Raw genomic sequence first — 18,101 nt, 5'->3', positions numbered from 1 at the left:
CTATCCTCAGGTCACGTGATTCCACCAGGCCATTCTGCCCGGAGCACAAGCCGCACGTGCCATTTGGTGCGAGAGCAGCCGCGTTCGGGGGACGTCTCGGGATGCCCTCAGGTGTCTAGGTTAAGCTGGATCGCGCCTCCTGGATGCTGGAGGCATTTTAGTGTCAGCAGCAGCTCGGAAGAGTAGTCAAGCACCAGAAAAGTCATGAGTGTCACCAGACACAGAATCCGGTAGCTACAAGCTTGTGAGGGACTGTGAGGCTTTGCGATGGCTCTTCTCTAAAGCCTACACAGGCACCAATTCTAAGAGACGCAGTTCAGAGATACTCAGAGATAGCTATGCCACTTTAATTGGAGGCTGTGAGAGTCAAGGCTTCAGCCATATTCTTTGTTGAGGGTAACATCTGACCGAAAGTGCTTCACCATGTCGCCCTGTCACCGTGAGAAGTGTCCCAAGCCCAAATGGTGCTCCTCTCATGGCCATCAGATGACTTTTTTCCCCCGAGGTCCGTTCGGTCTTATTGCAACCGATCGCTTCAAAAATGTAGATATCGACACTCCAGTCCTGATGGTGCTCTGGCTCCCATGACCACTGTCTCCATGGCAACAACGCATGGGGGGGGAAAGCGGGAAGCCCCGCTTTAATGCGACGCACGCCGGGGAAAAGTCCCTTCGATCTCCTTCATAAAGCTCAGGATTTATTTTGTAGAAAGCAGAGAGATGTGGTCTGGGGATTTCACAACACCCCTGCGGTGACAGTCCATCATTCACACTCGACCTGAGCTCCCTTCTCACTGTGTGAGAAAAAGTGTGCCGTCTCATTAAGCCAGGCTCCGTAGCACCATGTCACTAAACTAACCTACCTCAGGTTGGGGGTGGATCAGAGTGTCATTCTTTCATTTTCACACCAATGCGGGGGGAGGGGGTGTTCTTTATAAAAATGGGATTGGATCATGCTGATTTTAGTAGCTGTATTATTTCGATGTTGGGGGAAGATTCACAACATGAGCACACATACTGGTTTCCACAAAATAAGGTGCATCAGCTAGGTAGCAGCTACCAGGCAGCAACAAAGGATTTCTATCTAAAATAAATAAGTATCATAAAAGACTATGTGACAGGCAGCAGGGACAGCATGGGCGCCTCTCCGTGTCTCTACTACGCCTAACGTCTTCTCCACTCCAGGCAATTAATTTAATTACTCAATCAGTCGGCGTCTCTGATCTGCAGAAGTCCTCCTCCGCATCCCCTGGGTCCCAAACTGGCTTTTCATGTGCAGAGCTCTCTCATCATTAACGGGAGCTCGCGCTTACCGCCAAGGAGACGGATCCCAGCTCAGCGAATCGGTGATGATTGGACGTGAAGCTATCTGTCAGGGGAAACCTTTGAAGATCCGCAAGCTTCTCCGTCGATTCCTTCCCAGGCGCCCTGACAGGCTGGGGCCGTGCATCGGCCTACAAATTCACAGACGTGCTCTAAGCAGCACAAGGGCTGGGAATCAGAGGCATCCTGGCTGTGTTTTCGCCAACATTTCAGGCTTATTTAGATGCCGACTTTGATATCTTTAATATTCTAAACTGCCTCGTGTTACACCGGCATCAAGGTGCTCTGTGATTCCTGAGACAGACTTCAGACGCAACACGACCCCGCACTGGATACATAGGGGAAATGGAAATGGACTCTGTATACTTAAGTTTCCATTTAAATCTCATTCATTTTATGAACATTTCTAAATTTTCTTGCGCAAAAAGCCAGCCCTTTGCTTTTAATAAAAAAAAGGATAATTTTACTCAAGTTTTGCCATCCAATCCAAAGATGTTTGTTACAGAAGCAGAATAAAACCACAGAACACACAATCCCGATCGATTCTGCCTTCCCTTCAGAGCAGAAGCCGGGGGGGGGGGAGGGGGGGGGAATGGCCTTACAGGAAATGCCTGGGACAAACACACATAAAAGACGGGTGCTTAGTAAGAGCTTCTGTTTGCTCTGAAGTCAAAGAAAGCTGTAAGATGGACGCCGGCATCAACTCAAATCACAGCAAAAGTAAACGACGGGAAACAGAGCTGTTAACCAGTCAATTATGCGGATGAAAGATGATAGATGATCTACTCAAGCTACTCAAAACTTGGGTGAATTAAATTTAAGTGTCAAACTGCAGCTTATACTAGTCATGAACAGAACAGAACACAACAGGCAAAGATGTATAAGAAACTGTGATTTGTCATCAAGTTCCTACACACAATGCAAACTCAGGTGAGGCAGATATTTCATGTGTAGCGTCGACAGCAGACTGCAGATTGAGAAGCATCCATCTATCCGGTTCCTGATCGCAGTTCCTGGCCTGCGCTGTCTGCAGGTCCCCACTAAACCACCATCATATTCAGAAGCAAGCCTTTCAAATTCAAGCAGGTTAAACCACCCAAACACAAATTAACACGATAAACAAGTTCTCGAATCGGATTATCCACGATTCCCTCCTAAAGCCATCTGGCGACTGTAGAGCACCTTGTGATTGTAGCCCAAGGCTCAGTGACGTCCTTTAAAAAGGGACTTTGTTGTCCATTTACCAATTACTGCGATTCAGCTCTCAGCGCTGCCTTCCAATAACTCCTACTCTGCTGGGGACACTTGAATCTGGTCTGCGAGATAACGCTTCATATTAACCCCAGATAGGCCTGTCGCGATGATATACGATATTCAACTTATTGAACGATACATGGACATAACCTCTATAATTTTTCTGACCCAGATATTGTATTTACATACATGTTTACAAAGAATGCATCTAAGTACCCTCTCATTCACTCTCGGAGTTAGATGTCTGTGCAAGATTTTAACTCTCAGGATAAAGATTCTGTCAGGCACCCACCCGCTGGACATTGTTCTGCTCGCACCTGAACCTTTCAAGTCTGTTCCTTCTCGCTCCCAGAGAATCCTTGATTGGTCGTCGAATTCCTACATGCTATGTGAACTCAGGTGAGGCAGATATTTCATGTGTAGCATCAGCAGCAGACTGCAGATTGAGAAACATCCACCTATTCGATTCCTGACTGCAGTTCCTGGCCTGCACTGTGTGGGTTGTTGGGGGGGGGGGGGGATTTGTAACGTGCATTTCTTATACCCTATGTGCTGTTCACTGTCCAGCATGAATAACAGTTTAATAAAATTACAAAAAATTACATTTAATTAAAATTAATTTAATTGTTGGGGGGGGGGGATTTGTAACGTGCATTTCTTATACCCTATGTACTGTTCATTGTCCAGCACGAATAACAGTTTAATAAAATTACATTTAATTAAAATTAATTAAATATTAGAACAATACAATACAATACAATTATTTTTTATCTTTTTGCAGGGTGCCATGAATCATTTCTATTGTCCCACTCACACATTCAAAAGTGAAAATGAATCTCAGACCATACTCTCTTGCCGCTGGTTCCGCGGGAATGCAGACCTCTACTCTGTGTAGCCGGCACTGATCAGGCAGTTCCTCCACACACACTGTGGACAGTGATGGGTGAAGATAAGGTGCTCCCCGAGGCCCCTAGGTACTCGTTTTAAAAGGAATTTTCTCCCCGACTACTGCATAATTCCAGCTAGAAAGTTTGGAAGAATAAGTCCAAATGGGTTAAGTTTCAAAACCGCATTCTACAGCTCCAGTGTGGAAACATTTAGCTGAATGAGAGAGGAAGGAACATTAACATGAATGAGCCGGTATGTCGACTTTGTTTATAAACAGTGGCAATGAAAAAGTGGCAATACAACTGACCAAAAAGCTCATCTAAAACATAACCAACCAATTCAGTTTTCCAAGCTGGGAACAAAAACTGCAGCTGGACTCGGAGAGGGGCCATCGTGACAGTTGTCTCTTACAGATTCCTTCGCCCGACAGTGCAAATAAACGAGACAGCACGAAATGGCGCACGCTCACAGACGCCGTAATTCGCTATATAGCCAAAGAGATGCAGCTATTAACCACGGTTGAAAAACTAGCATTTAAAAATATACTGCCAACTTTTGACAAACAGTATGAATTGCCAAAGAAAATGTACATCTCACAGACTGCCATTCCAGAATCGTACAACAAAATGAAAGAGGACATTCTGATGAAGACAAAAGACGTCTCCTTTTACTCTGCCAATACAGATATGTGATCAAGCTCAAATAAGACCCCATACAACAGCCTGGCCATACATTACATCATTGCTGACTGGACTCTGTGGTCAAAGTGTTTAGAGACTAGATACATACCCCAAAACCATACTGCCAATGATCTTGCTGAAGCTCTTCAGTTTGCTTTAGCAGACTGGGTATTGGAGGAGCCTGTATAACTACAGACAACAGTCCTAACATAGTCCCTGCAGTACATAATCTTAGCTGGTCCAGTCCTAACATAGTCCCTGCAGTACATAATCTTAGCTGGTCCAGTCCTAACATAGTCCTTTGCAGTACATCATCTTGGCTGGTCCAGTCCTAACATACTCCCTGCAGTACATCATCTTGGCTGGTCCAGTCCTAACATACTCCCTGCAGTACATCATCTTGGCTGGTCCAGTCCTAACATAGTCCCTGCAGTACATCATCTTGGCTGGTCCAGTCCTAACATAGTCCCTGCAGTACATCATCTTGGCTGGTCCAGTCCTAACATAGTCCCTGCAGTACATCATCTTGGCTGGTCCAGTCCTAACATAGTCCCTGCAGTACATCATCTTGGCTGGTCCAGTCCTAACATAGTCCCTGCAGTACATCATCTTGGCTGGTCCAGTCCTAACATAGTCCTTTGCAGTACATCATCTTGGCCGGTCCAGTCCTAACATAGTCCCTGCAGTACATCATCTTGGCTGGTCCAGTCCTAACATAGTCCCTGCAGTATATCATCTTGGCTGGTCCAGTCCTAACATAGTCCCTGCAGTACATCATCTTGGCTGGTCATGGCTCAGTTGCTTTGGGCACAAACTCCACTTGGCCGTTTCCCATGGTTTGGACAGTGACAAAGATCAAATAGCACGTGCCATTGGACCCTGTAGGAATCAACATCAACAACCACAACCTGCTAGGGAGAAACCTGAGGAAGTCACAGGCTGAAGCTAATCTCCTACAACAGTATAGCACTGGTGAGTGACGGATAAATCACAGAGTCGAGTTAATGTGCCGCACAAAATATTGAAATGGTTAATTTAAAGTCGATCTATAAGGCTTAACTTACTTGGTGACCTGTGTACTTTGTTAAACATATATCTAAGCGTGTATCTATTAGATCATTGGTTACATCTGTGATCCATCCATCCATTTTCCAAACCGCTTATCCTACTGGGTCGCGGGGGGACCGGACCCTATCCCTGAAGCAATGGGCACGAGGCAGGGAACAACCCAGGATAGGGGGCCAGCCCATCGCAGGGCACACTCACACACCATTCTACATCTGTGATAAACAAAGGAAATGTAATAAGCAGTATTTGTTGAATAATGTTGATATAGACTAACTAGAAAACAAATGTTATATTTCCCATAGGATGTCACCACACGATGGGGTATCAAGCGAAAAATGACAGAGGGTTCTGGAGCAACTCCCAGCTGTAAGACATGTCCTGGTTGAAGATCGAGTATGTGGCCACCTCAACTCAACCTGGCAGGACGTTTCAGTGTTGGAATCTATTGATGCAGCAAAACCCGAATTTCATGAATATTCTCTCAGGGGGAAAATACATTACTATGGCGAACTTTTATCACCAGACCCTAATGACCATGCACTGACAGCAAAGGTAGAGAACGCATTTGCAGGACAGAGAAAAACAGCACAGCTGAAGTCCAAGACCTCCTGAAAAAGGCCAGCATCTTGGATCTGAGGTATCATGGTAGCACGGAGGATCCAGAGGTCTTGGAGGATGTCAAACATCAGCTCTTTAAGAGCTACTACACATGAAAGAGGAAGAAGGAAGTGGAGAAAGTGCCGGTGGTGAGAGCTGCAGCAAAGCGGTTTTGGAAAGAGATAGCTCAGAACCTCCAAGAAGAAGCAGCTCCAGAACAGAAGAACCCAACTCACAAGCCATCAGACCCCGACTGTATCGGTACCAAAAAGAGCACATACTGACGCAGAGCTGACCAAGTTCCTCCATGACGAAGCATTTGATGTACAGTATCATTTGATCCCTTGATGTGTTGGTGTAATAGTCATAGAAGATCTCCTCTAATGGCCAAGTTAGCTCAAAAATACACGTGCATTTGTGCAACAAGCTCTGGCTCAGAGAGAATGTTCAGCACTGCTGGTAACATTGTTACCCCAGAGAGATCCTGCCCTAATCCCCACAAAAGGAAACATGTTGGTGTTAACAAATAAAATACAGATTTGGCAGCAGATGCGACCAGGTAAAGCATCTGTGCCTTTGTTCATATGAACACCTGACTGTTGGTTTATGGCGGCATTTGTGTTTTTGACCACAATTATATCTGTGATTACATAGCATATGCGTGTGATAATTTTGAAATGGCACAATGCCTCATCACATTAGTCATATTTCCTTGTTTTATGTTGCTGTACAATGTTGTATTTGTAGCATGTTGGATTATTAGTGATGCAATACTGTGATTAGGCCACAAGAATGTTTAATATTTAGGCAATTTTTTTTATAAACTGAGCCTGAGATCGCATTTGTGTTTTATCTATTTTTTGGTTGTATTGGTTTATTTATGTTTTATTTATTTAGATTTTTTTGGCATTCCAATTACAATGTTTGAATATTCTTGAGAATAAAAAAGAGGTAAGAAGCGCGTGCCGATTACAGGCGAGGAAGGCGTACCGATTACAGGTAAGGAGTGTGATCTCTCTTGTGAATTAAAAGTCTGTTGTTTTTTGAAAGGGTGTACTTGCATTATTATGCCATTACATTATCATTATATCAGTGAAATAAAATAGCCTTAAAATGACAATAATATCGTTTATCGCAATTATGTCTGGGACAATATATATTCCAAAAAAAGTAGTTCATTTCACAGGCTTAAACCCAGGAAAAGCTTTAAATGCTCTGTACGACAACACTGATGTTTTATAAAAAGGGCAAATACACCATTTACAAGAGCACTTAAAGGTCTGCGTGAATTACAGGGTCGATGCGTGATGCAAGAAACTGGCCGGGACCGCAAAGCCAATCAGGCACAAAGCAGCAGTCTAATGCTGGATGCAAGTCATGCAGCCCATCTGAAAGCCTGGGAGGGCTTCAGGTCGGACAGGCAGACGGGTCTGTCGTCTGCAGTCATTACCCACCCTCCCTATCTCAAAAGCTTAGGGGGCTTATTTGCCCATTTGGTTAGAAGACCAACGGATGAGCAGAGCTGTGGGATTCTCAGAAACTCAGATGACGCCAAAGAACAAAGGGATTTTATTAAAATGGTCAAAGAGAGGGAAATGGAATCCAATACCAGAAGCTGGGGGGGCGGGGGCGGTGGGGGGTTAATAATCAGTCATACTTTTACCCGCCCCCTACCCACTGAGTCTGACCAGTCTACAGGTTTAATTTATTCAATAAGCCTGACATTTGCAATAAGCTTATAAAAGTGATTTCGGTCTTAATCACTATCTTCAGTCTAGCCGGATACTCCTTTAGGCAACAGAGATATTGCAGAAACTACGAAAACAAACAACAAATACTGTCACACCATCGGCGCCGAATAAACAGCGTATTGAGGATTAATTCGTATGTATCCACGCATTTATCTCCCAGCGCCACACCGTGTTCATGTCCTGCCAGCTTTGAACAAAACATAAAACCTAAATTTTATTCCAGTACTTCTGAGAAAATATTAGACACTTAATAGAACCACATAATGAATTCTAGAAGTGTTTTTTTTTTCCTGAAGGAAAGTGAGCAGAAGCGCTTCCCTGGTAATAAACCATCAATCATGAGCTACATTATATGCTGGAAATATGGTTTCTACAGATCACCTCAGCAGTCAGGTATCCATTGGCGAACGTCAGTATATATCAGTCACTGACTTATCCGGTTTGCTGACCCCAGGTGAGTCAGACTGTGCACTGCGAGCCACACAGGACCGGCACAGAGCAGGGCTACGCCCGCGACTGGCCTCCATCTGTCAAGCGGCATTGAGACGTAAAGACCCGACGCCCCCCTCTCACCCCCGCCTTTAAGCGGCTCGGGGGACCAATTTCGCGATCGATCGCGAGACGCCGGACCATCCGGCGTCGCGTGAGGAAAGACGGCCGATTCATTATTCGGGGCGTAAACGCAACATCCAGAGCATTTATTTTTAGCCAAATGTTTCATAGCGGCAAGAAAGTCTTAGGGAAGCAGAGGTCTGTTTGCATGACCACAGAGGAGAGGCAAACCAAGCAAGCCGCAATGGAACATCACCCACAAAGATCCCTTTTCTCAGAATAATCATCTATTTGAATGCACGAGACCCACTGCCCCCCCCCCCACAAACCCTAATCTCACCCCCCAAACAACCCAAATGCTGTCAAACAGCTCAGATCAAACGGCAAAATATTTTGGCTATTCTGCCAATGGAGAATAAGCTCAACTTTTGTACATGCATGAGTCTGGCTCTCCATATATCCAAATATGTGCAAAATATATACAAAAGGGACACAAAGTCCAATGCTCAGTGATGCCCCGACACGTGGAAGCAGCAGCCACCTCCATCCCCCACCGCGAGGCCAGATGCACAGTCATCCGCCAACGAGTCAGCCGGGGAGCTTCCTCTCTGCCGGAAGAGCGGCGTGTGAGGCGGAGGAAAGACGTGTAGAGGGCAACGGGAATGGGGTGGCCCTGCCACGCTGCATCAGCGCTGCAACCAGCAGGGGGCACCGCAACCAGCAAGAGGCGCCGTTCCAGCCAGCCCCGTTCATCACCACCACCGCGGGGCTCAAAAACGCAAGACCCTCGCTCTTCACAGCTGCCATTTTACAGGCGTTTCTGAATTTCCAGCATGCTTCAGGAGCTATGCGTTTACACAAACAAGCCCCCGACCCTCACCTCGGACGAGCCAGCGAGGCTCGAATTCCCCTCTGAAGGAAAAGCTGCTCGTCCCAGAAGACGAGCATGACCTTCAGCATCGTTCTATGGCGGCTGATCTACATGCCGTACGCTGGGCTCCGTTTGGGACAAATGCCCAGGGGATACATCATCGAGGGCCGGATCAGAGGTCAGGATCAGACTCCGGCTGAACGGGACATCGCCCCCCCCTCCCCCGGCAGCTCCGGACATTGTCACGAGCACTTGCTCGTTCTCCTGCCACGACAGGAAGTCGGGGGCGGAGGTACAAGAAGGCTGAGGGCCACCTGAACACAGTGGACACTCAAGAGAGGTCCGTCTGTACCGGGGAACAGAGATGGCACCCGGCGGCAGTGACCATTCATTCACTCTATTTATTTAACATAATCTTTTATCCTCAGTTCCTGGAGCAGTTGGGGGTTAAGGGCCTTGCTCAGGGGCCTAACGGTGACATCCGTCTACCCACCCTGGGATTTGAATCGGCGACCGATTACAGGCACGGCCCCCAGACCCGCCTTTGAGGCTTGTGCCAGCACGGCCGACGGCAGCAAACGGCAACCTCCCGCGGCACCACCGGCGCTGTGCTCCCCGCATCGTACTCCCACTGCTCCTCAGTGGAACATTTTCAAAACCCAGCGATCAATCACAGCGAGAGAGAACACAGGAGCAGTACAGGGAACCTGAACAGAGAAAAGGCTGCCCAGTGTGCAATCATTACGGAGGGATCATCACAGAAACTGACGGCAGGTAGCTACCTTCGCGAAAATGAGGCCACCAGATAGTTACCACAGCAACTGGTTTGTTTTAGTTCCTGCTGGTAAATTTTAAAGCAGTCTATTGTAAATTCTCTTACAATTGTGCAATAAAGAATTCTGCAATGGAGTGTTACTTAATGAGCATTAAAGTGGCTCGTAAACATTAATACTGTTTAAATAAGGCATCTTTCCAAAAGGAATATCACCCACTTACTCCAAAAGAGTCATTCTTCTTAATCCAGTTTAGTGGTACAACAGCATATCTGGCCTTTATTTCCAGGTTACAAATTTTGCTATATAACCTCAGGGCTTCATTTCTCTAACAGATTTTAATGAATGTTTTTAATAAAACTGATAACATCAGTAACCCACTGAACAGGTGTTCGGTAAAGCTGAACAGGGACTGAGCAGAGGTCTTTAAGTCCTAAAATAGTGTCAAAGCTTGGCTCACAGCTTGGCGCCTCTGATTAATATGTTTGAAATGCCTGAGTAATTTATCCTATACTACGCTACTATATAAATTTGCCTTAAGAATGAAAAGAAAATTCTCTGCAAGTTGTATCATTTAGCCGCATAACAAATTGTAGCATTGTATTAAATGGGGGAAAGGGTCTGTAATTCTTTAAACGCAGTGAGCAACAAATTTTTGTCATACTAAACTGTAACCGCATAGTCAAAGAGGAGGAAGTTTCCGGTAAGTGGATCAAAGTGGCGTCCTTCAAGGTTATATTTCCGTCATACGGATCTCGCTGTCGTACCTCTTCAGATGTGTGGATGGTGTTGGATTTCCATGGAAAAAGAAGGCACTATCATATTATATCACATTATAATGAATATTGGCTGAATTTTTAATGCAGCAGAGCTTGGAAACTGGACTCAAGAAGTTATGATTTCACAAAAGAAGTGATATGGGAGTTTTCAGCTTGGGTTTAATCCTAGAACCATCTAAAATATCTCCTGTATGGGAAGAGGGAGGGTTAGTCACACCTGCCTAGATGCATGCAAGCCAATATTTAATCAGCAGGAATGAGTGGGGAGAGTTAAGCTTCCATTTCAAGTCTTTTACCCCCATACACTAAATTGTGAGGCTGAGATTTTATCAGAGTCCTAACAACTATCTTGAAAATAAAAAGAGAACAGGCATGAAAGATATTAGTTATCGGCGATTTTATATTCTCTAACATGATGCTACCCAGGAGCAATTTTATTCATATTTTTCATGAGATATTCTTCAAGCACAATCAAAAAAGCCTAGATTTGAATTAATATCCAAATTTATGAACTGCAGCAGTATTTAGTGTGTAAGCAGAATCACAGGGTACACAGCAGGGGAAATGCCCTTGACAGGATTGCTGTCCACCCCAGCATACACATACACACCCACATACACAATCTATATCTTTGTGGGGACTCTCCATTCATTTCTATGGGCAAAACCCTAATCCCAGTTATTACAACCTTAACCCCTACCCAGCCCTAACCTTAACCATAAGTGACCAAACAAAATAACACCTTTTCCTATTTTAGTGTTTTGATTGCAGTCACAGATATTTATTAAATTTAATTTCCCCTTGTGGTGACTGACAAAACGTCCCCACAAGGACAAAATAACGGGTTTTTATCACACTAAAGGGGCATTTCGTCCCCACAGTGTAATACACTTCCTGGCTATAACTGAGAACTCAATATTTAGTAGGGAATTTTGCACCACCAAGATGGCATGCAAGACAGGATTTAAGATAAAAGATAAATGAATGCAAATACAAATCCACTCTAAACGATTGCATCAGTCAACTTTCAGGGAGACCCGATTTAGATGGTTTCTCTCTATTTGGAAACTCTGACCATCCCTTCATTCCCATTTTAATGCAATAAATCATTCACACCCACAAAAAAAAAACATTGAGAAGCAAATCAAAGTTAATGGTAAACAAAGTATTTTTTTTGTAATTTTTGAAAAGCAGATGTAAAAAGGCGACATCTGTATTCAGGAGCAAATCGCTTTCGCAAAGACATCCCCCCCCACACAAACCGACCCATTAGAAAACAACACACACAGAACACCCCCACCTATTTAAACACAAAACAACATAATCCTGGACACCTGATCACAATGGCCGGCTGGCAGTACCACCGTGTCACAGCTAGGCGCAGACAGAATCCCTCCAGGAACTCAGACATGTTTTCCAAACATCTGCACATCACCCTCTCCCAGGAATAAAAAAAATGAATCAGTCATCCAATCAGCAGTCTTTACAAATTTATGATATCATTTCATGTTATTCTGGGACCTGTGTGCTAAACAGAGAGCAGCTGATACGGAAAGCAGTGTTCTGGAGGAGTAAACACTGCGCATCAGGCTACTTGGAGAGGATACTGCAGTCGAGGGGGTCTCAAGCAGGATTGATAATGACTAAATTAGCCCAAAAACCTGCTCGTGGAGCTTCGACGGGTCACTCCCATTCATCACAACCATGACATTTTCAGGCTGCCTTTCCTAAAGGAATATGCAGGTACATCTTACACAAATATTACTGTGTTAACCACAGATTTGTAACCCAGTGATGTTACAACATGATCAACCAGAATGGGTACAATACTGCGCACTGAACAACTAATGCGGCTGAATTTTTATCCCAAATAAATTCTGAAGAGGTTGTGTGCCATTAATTTTAATAACGGACTTTTTAATGCAAAGTATTAGATTCTGAACACCCTTTCTAAAAGCTAGAATGAAGTCTCACAGCCCAGTCAGAGTCTCACATTGATGTGCCAAGACTGAGCAGATTTCTGCATCTACCCCCCCCCAGCCCCATTCAGGGTAAACATACAAAAGCAAAACCCTAAGTAATAAAAGTTCTTATTCAATACTGGACTGCTAGATGAAAGAGCCCTCCCCCCTTGTGTGTGTGTCTGTGTGTGTGTGTGAACTGTAACGATTTACTTCTTAAATGCAGCTTTTGCAGGAAGGAATAAAGACTGATTGCAGACCATCCAAAAGTGCAATTTTGCGGCATCATTCAAGTTAGTTAGCAACCAAGTGCTTGTCGAACCGGGGGTGGGGGGAGGTGAACGGGGTGTTTACAGGGCATCGCCTAGGCGACCGAGGCAGAGGCTAGCAAAAATGATGCGGGACTGTAGGCGGGCGTAAGGAATACGGACGGCCCCAGAGACGTTTGCCCGTAATTGAGGACATTCCGAAGTCACTGCATGTGACCTTTGTTTTAAGAGGAAGCAGAGACTTTGTCCGTTTGTCTTTTTGTTCAAATAAATTAGCATGTGATGTGAGGCTGTTCAAAAATTTATGTATGAAATAAAAACTAGCTAGTTTTTTTTTGGGGGGGTGGGGTCACTTGGCAAAAATGTATGTATAAATATGTACATTTTAAGTAGTATTGTCAGCAAACCCCTGAAACAACATGCCACCTCAAAACATACTTAGCTCTCACATTCTGTGTTGATTTGCCTACAATGCTATCAGATTTAACCTGCTTTATCCTCGTCCCATGTCAGTAAATCTGACAGAAACGCTGCTTTCAGCCACACACACTCCAGCTCACACCACAAAACTCTTCTTCAATCTCCAGCATTTAACTGACTGTAGCTCATATTTTGGGGTCAAGCCTCCACAGATTCCATACTGAACCTGGAAAAAGTCTAAGTGTAAACTTAACTATCAAAGCTTTCGAAAGGATGCCAAGTTTGTAACCATGACAATAGAATCTCAGATGAGCCTTGAGGAAGGTTAGCTCTTAGTATGGTCCTGCAGCATCTCCATTACCCTGCTGTCCATCCTTTGCTTCAGTGCAAAGGCTTCTGGGAGAGTGCTCCGGCCAACCAAGCTGATCTTCTCCGTAACCCACATTCATCCACCTATTGAACCCCCATTTTGCCGTCCTGCCACAGTGTTAAAAACACACGCATGCACACACACACACGCCCACACACACACACACACACACACACACACACACACAGTGGTGAGGTCTGGCAGCTCTCCCTCCGCTTGCTTGGCCCCACTGCATCCCATCGGCTCCCAGCCTCGCCAAGGACCGTCAGGCGCTGGGAGAAATAATGATCCTCGACAAGGCAGACGGAGTACGGCTGCCACATACCGTGCAGGGTAAGTGACCAGCCTACTGAGGCAGCCTCCATGACTGGAATAACAGATCCGGAAGATCACATCAGCGTCGGAACAGGAGCGGCCCCAGGGACAGGAGCTCACAAGAACCCAGAGGGAAGACGGTATTTAAATTACAGCACATTCTGAGCTGTGAGATACAGGACGCGACTAATTACACTCCAAACCAGGCACGGAGCCACATAGGAAAATAATGGGTTGGATCCTGCCTCCCCCAATATTTTTTATCACCTATTAGGTACATAAGCAAGTATGAAAAAATTTGACTTTGAGACCCCTCCCCCCCCTTGAGAACTCCTAGTCACCCAGTCAGCGAAATCTACAAAGGGAAATACCCCCCAAGCTACATAATCTAACAAGAGAGTTCTAGAGAGAGACCTATCAGTAAGGATGTCGCCCCCCCCCCAAATATTCCTGGCTATGATCCTGATCTAAGGACTCAACAGAATCATCAGCCTATACTTTACATTGATCTTATTGCCAGCGCACATCCAATTTGAAAATTGGTGACTTAGGATGCTAGTTAGTCACATTTAAGCTATAGGTAATTCCAAGGTAACAGAGGTCAAGGCAGGAGGAGGACGAAAGGCACACCAGCCAGAGGACATACCATTAGTCGCATTGCTGACTGATCAACTGGCCAAAACTCCAGCAGTGGGGTGATTTCAGAAGGTGGTGAGATGCCATCTGTGGCTGGCTTCCCAGAGGAATGGGCAAATTTATTTAAACCCAAAAAAAAAAAACAGATCAATCATCTCAAGGTGCCTCACCAGGACTGGGCCCCACACATTTCTAAAAATTGCCTAGAATAAAAAAAAATAAAAAATCTGCTAAAAAGCGAAACCCAAAAAAAAAAAAAAAAAAAAAAAAAAAAAAAAAATCGAACGAATCCACCTTGGAGAGGAGCACAATGGGATGTGCAAAGCATTCCGATGATGAAGAGGTAGAAGCCTCATCAGCAGAATAATGGAGTTCACTGCACTGGATAATCATCATAAATCCAGTGGCACCCAAAATGGGCTTTGCAAAGCTTTACCGCACGCAGAGAGCTGGGTTGCGTGCAGTGCCAGCAGGCGTTTCATCCCCGGATGGTGCTCTTCCAGAACCATCTCGCATAGAAGAACCAACCACAACTGGGGAAGCAGGAAGAGCGACAGACTGGACATCCATCCATCTTCCAAACTGCTTATCCAGTACAAGGTCACAGTCAGGAAGTGGAGGCAAGGCAATGGGTCTCCTGGATGGGATACTGTCACATCTACACACACACACACACACACACACACACACACACACACACACACACACACACACATTTACATTTTATCTGAACATTTTAGGGTTTAAAATATCTGTCTGCTCGGGTTCAGCAGACTGTTAGCAGTTCCTATGATATTGATCCAATGATATTGGCCATTAGTATCTATATTTCCTGAGACAGAGTAATATCTGCTGGCATCAGACTCAAATCTGTATTGATGTTCCTGCAAAACGCATGCAGCTTGTCCACGTCTGGCAAATTACACTCAGCAAAGATAAGGTGTGCAATGAATTTAATCAGGAAACTGTTATAGGACAAAAGTGGTAACTAACTTTAGTGATCCAGAAATGCGCATCTATACTTCCAATTCTTGGATTTACATTCAAACATACAGATATTAATTCAAAGACATGCTGGCACGTCTGCACAAAGCATCATGATGTCCCCTAAATGACCATCGCACCTTGTTGCATTCAGATTCAAAAGGTTTGAAGAACTAAACAACATTAATCTCAAGCAAAGGACCTGAACTACACACGTCTGGTAACCTCACAAGGCAAATCCAGAGTGCTACTTCTATATCACTATTAACTGAGAAACTCAAAGGCACAGGCAGAAACTAGCGTGGGACCAGTTTGGATAAAAAGCAGAGATACGTTTCATGGTAGTGGAGTACAGGCTCAGTCTTGGGTTCCAGCTTTCAATGAACATTCTAGTCCTGCTCACAATACTGACAATTAGTGCTTATAGACTTACAGACACATATTTGCTTTGTCATTACAATGAGGGCAGTGGATACAGACAGACAGACACACACAGGGTATATCTCTGATTTCTTTGAACCCTGAATGCACGCTGAAGTCCGTTATATATATATATATATATATATATATATATATATATATATATACACATACATACATACACACACACACACACACACACACATCATTGCTTTCAACTCTGTATACTAGGGTTCAACAGCAGTATTGCACCTTAGAACTAAGGTCTAAAACACTGTAATGTCAGAGCAATGGCTAACAATTCCCCCCCCCCCCCCCCATTTGTAACACCTCTCGCAGCAGGAGGTGGTGTGAAACTGCAGGGCTACAGTTCCATTGTAATTTAAGAGACCCAGTGAATCGGATGCCACCTTCAGTCCGTCAGCATAATTTTCCCCCGACCAATTCAGTGGGTAAATATAATTTTTTAATAATATTAAATGACCATGTCACCATTTTAAAAGTATGACATTTTAATAATGGACATTCAATAAAAAATGGTTTTGGTGACCTGTATCATGTATAAACGAGAGATGCGCGTCTTTAAGTTTCAATGACACCTTTAGATAGTGATAAGAAGAAACAGATCATTAAAAATTCTATTACGATAATATACATATGGAATTACATGCAGCATATTTATGCATTTTGCCTACATTTTTCTAGTTGGTAATACAACTATTTTTAAAAACTGCATAAAACTGTAAGGAGGGTTAAAGCCTTTTAAAACCTTCTTTTAAGATCCATGCAGCACACAACTCCACAAACAGAAACCAATTAACAGACTGTTATGCGTGGCGTTTAAAAGGCTTATTGTTTCGTTTCTCCGTCGACGGCTTACAAGGACTTCAGGTACTATTGAAGATACAAAGTAACACGAACAATGTTTGATAACGACGATCAAATAATAATGATCTGTGCATCGCTACACTTTTACATTTACACCCCTGTATGCAATAATAATAATAACCGGATATTTTCGATAGATTGGTGAAAGCAGACCTCCTGCAATAGGTCATTAAGGGACCTATTAAGGGAACCACGCCGAATGACCTATTTTGTCAGAAGAAATACCGCAGATACGTTACATTTGACTGGAATAATGCTGTAAAGCGGATTTCAACGCTTCGAAAATTTCTTAATGAACTCAGGGAGCTCGAACTTGAAAAGGCAGATGAAATGATCGTGCACACCGAGGCAAAAGCGGCCGGAAAGAAAAAACGTGCGGTGCACGCAACCGAAAATACGATCACATCTTACCTGGATACAAAGCAGAAATACCGTGTGAGAAAACATTGAACTGCTTATCTCCTTGCCGATGTGTTTGAAAAAGGGGGAGGGGGGGGCGATTTCTGATTTCAGCGTTGCTGGGTCCTATTCATCAAAACAATGGCGAATTTTTTGCAGCATCAAGCCGCCGGCAGTGCACCCTCTCCGCCGACCCAAGGCGCACAATGCTGCCTTCTTTCCCCGATTTCGCGAAACGCCGCAATGGGGCCGCGTCCGGCGTCAGTCCGATCCGATTCTCTCACACGGCCCGGAATAACGCGCGATCCGGCGCGACCCAAGCATCCGAGAAGCGTCGGCGTGATGGACGCGGAGATGACACCCCCCCCATCACTTTTGGGACAAGACTGACACAGAGAAAGGCAGCTCTCTCTCACTCTCTCTCTCTCTCTCTCTCTCGCTCTCCTCCTCCAACGCCCCGCCCTAATCCCCCATGGCAGCTCCAACAAAAAACACCAGCCATGAGCGCACGGGCACATGCTAGTGGGGGTAGGGCGAGGGTGGGGAGGGGGCTTCATCTGCGTGCATTTGCTTCGTCTGACTTTCGGCAAAGAAACTCTGTTGCTTTTATACCTGATCCTTTCTTTAAAAAAATCATTCCCTAAAATTCTCATGTACACATGCATAATATCGCCTTACCCCCTGCACTGGGAGTTACTGCTATGTACTTCAGGGTCACTTGCCCTGCATTTGCCAGATTGATGTCCGACAAACGTTGCTTTAATAATGTTAAAAAAGTTACTTTACATTGACATTTGAATAGTTTTACCTAACGTTATTACCAAGATCGATTATTCAAACGGACCCTCCACAAAAGAGGTCAAATGCATAATTTAAATTCTTGGAAAATACCGTAAGTATTGTT

General features: G+C 44.6%; 1 protein-coding gene across 2 annotated transcripts in view; it reads right to left on the bottom strand.

Annotated features, from left to right (window-relative positions):
- The window catches only part of LOC125738297 (receptor-type tyrosine-protein phosphatase O-like), a 40,593-nt gene extending 22,986 nt beyond the window's left edge, over nt 1–17,607 (bottom strand). For both annotated transcript variants that reach the window (XM_049007138.1, XM_049007139.1), the window contains exon 1: nt 17,210–17,607. In XM_049007138.1, the coding sequence (XP_048863095.1) occupies nt 17,210–17,245 (36 nt within the window). In that variant the 5' untranslated portion in view covers nt 17,246–17,607. The remainder of the gene's footprint in view (nt 1–17,209) is intronic.
- Nucleotides 17,608–18,101: the final 494 nt, after the last annotated feature.

This window comes from Brienomyrus brachyistius, chromosome 3 (assembly GCF_023856365.1).
Source record: "Brienomyrus brachyistius isolate T26 chromosome 3, BBRACH_0.4, whole genome shotgun sequence".
Classification (NCBI taxonomy): domain Eukaryota; kingdom Metazoa; phylum Chordata; class Actinopteri; order Osteoglossiformes; family Mormyridae; genus Brienomyrus; species Brienomyrus brachyistius.
The sequence above is the reverse complement of the archived record's forward strand: the minus strand, read 5'-3'. Positions and strand labels throughout refer to the sequence as shown.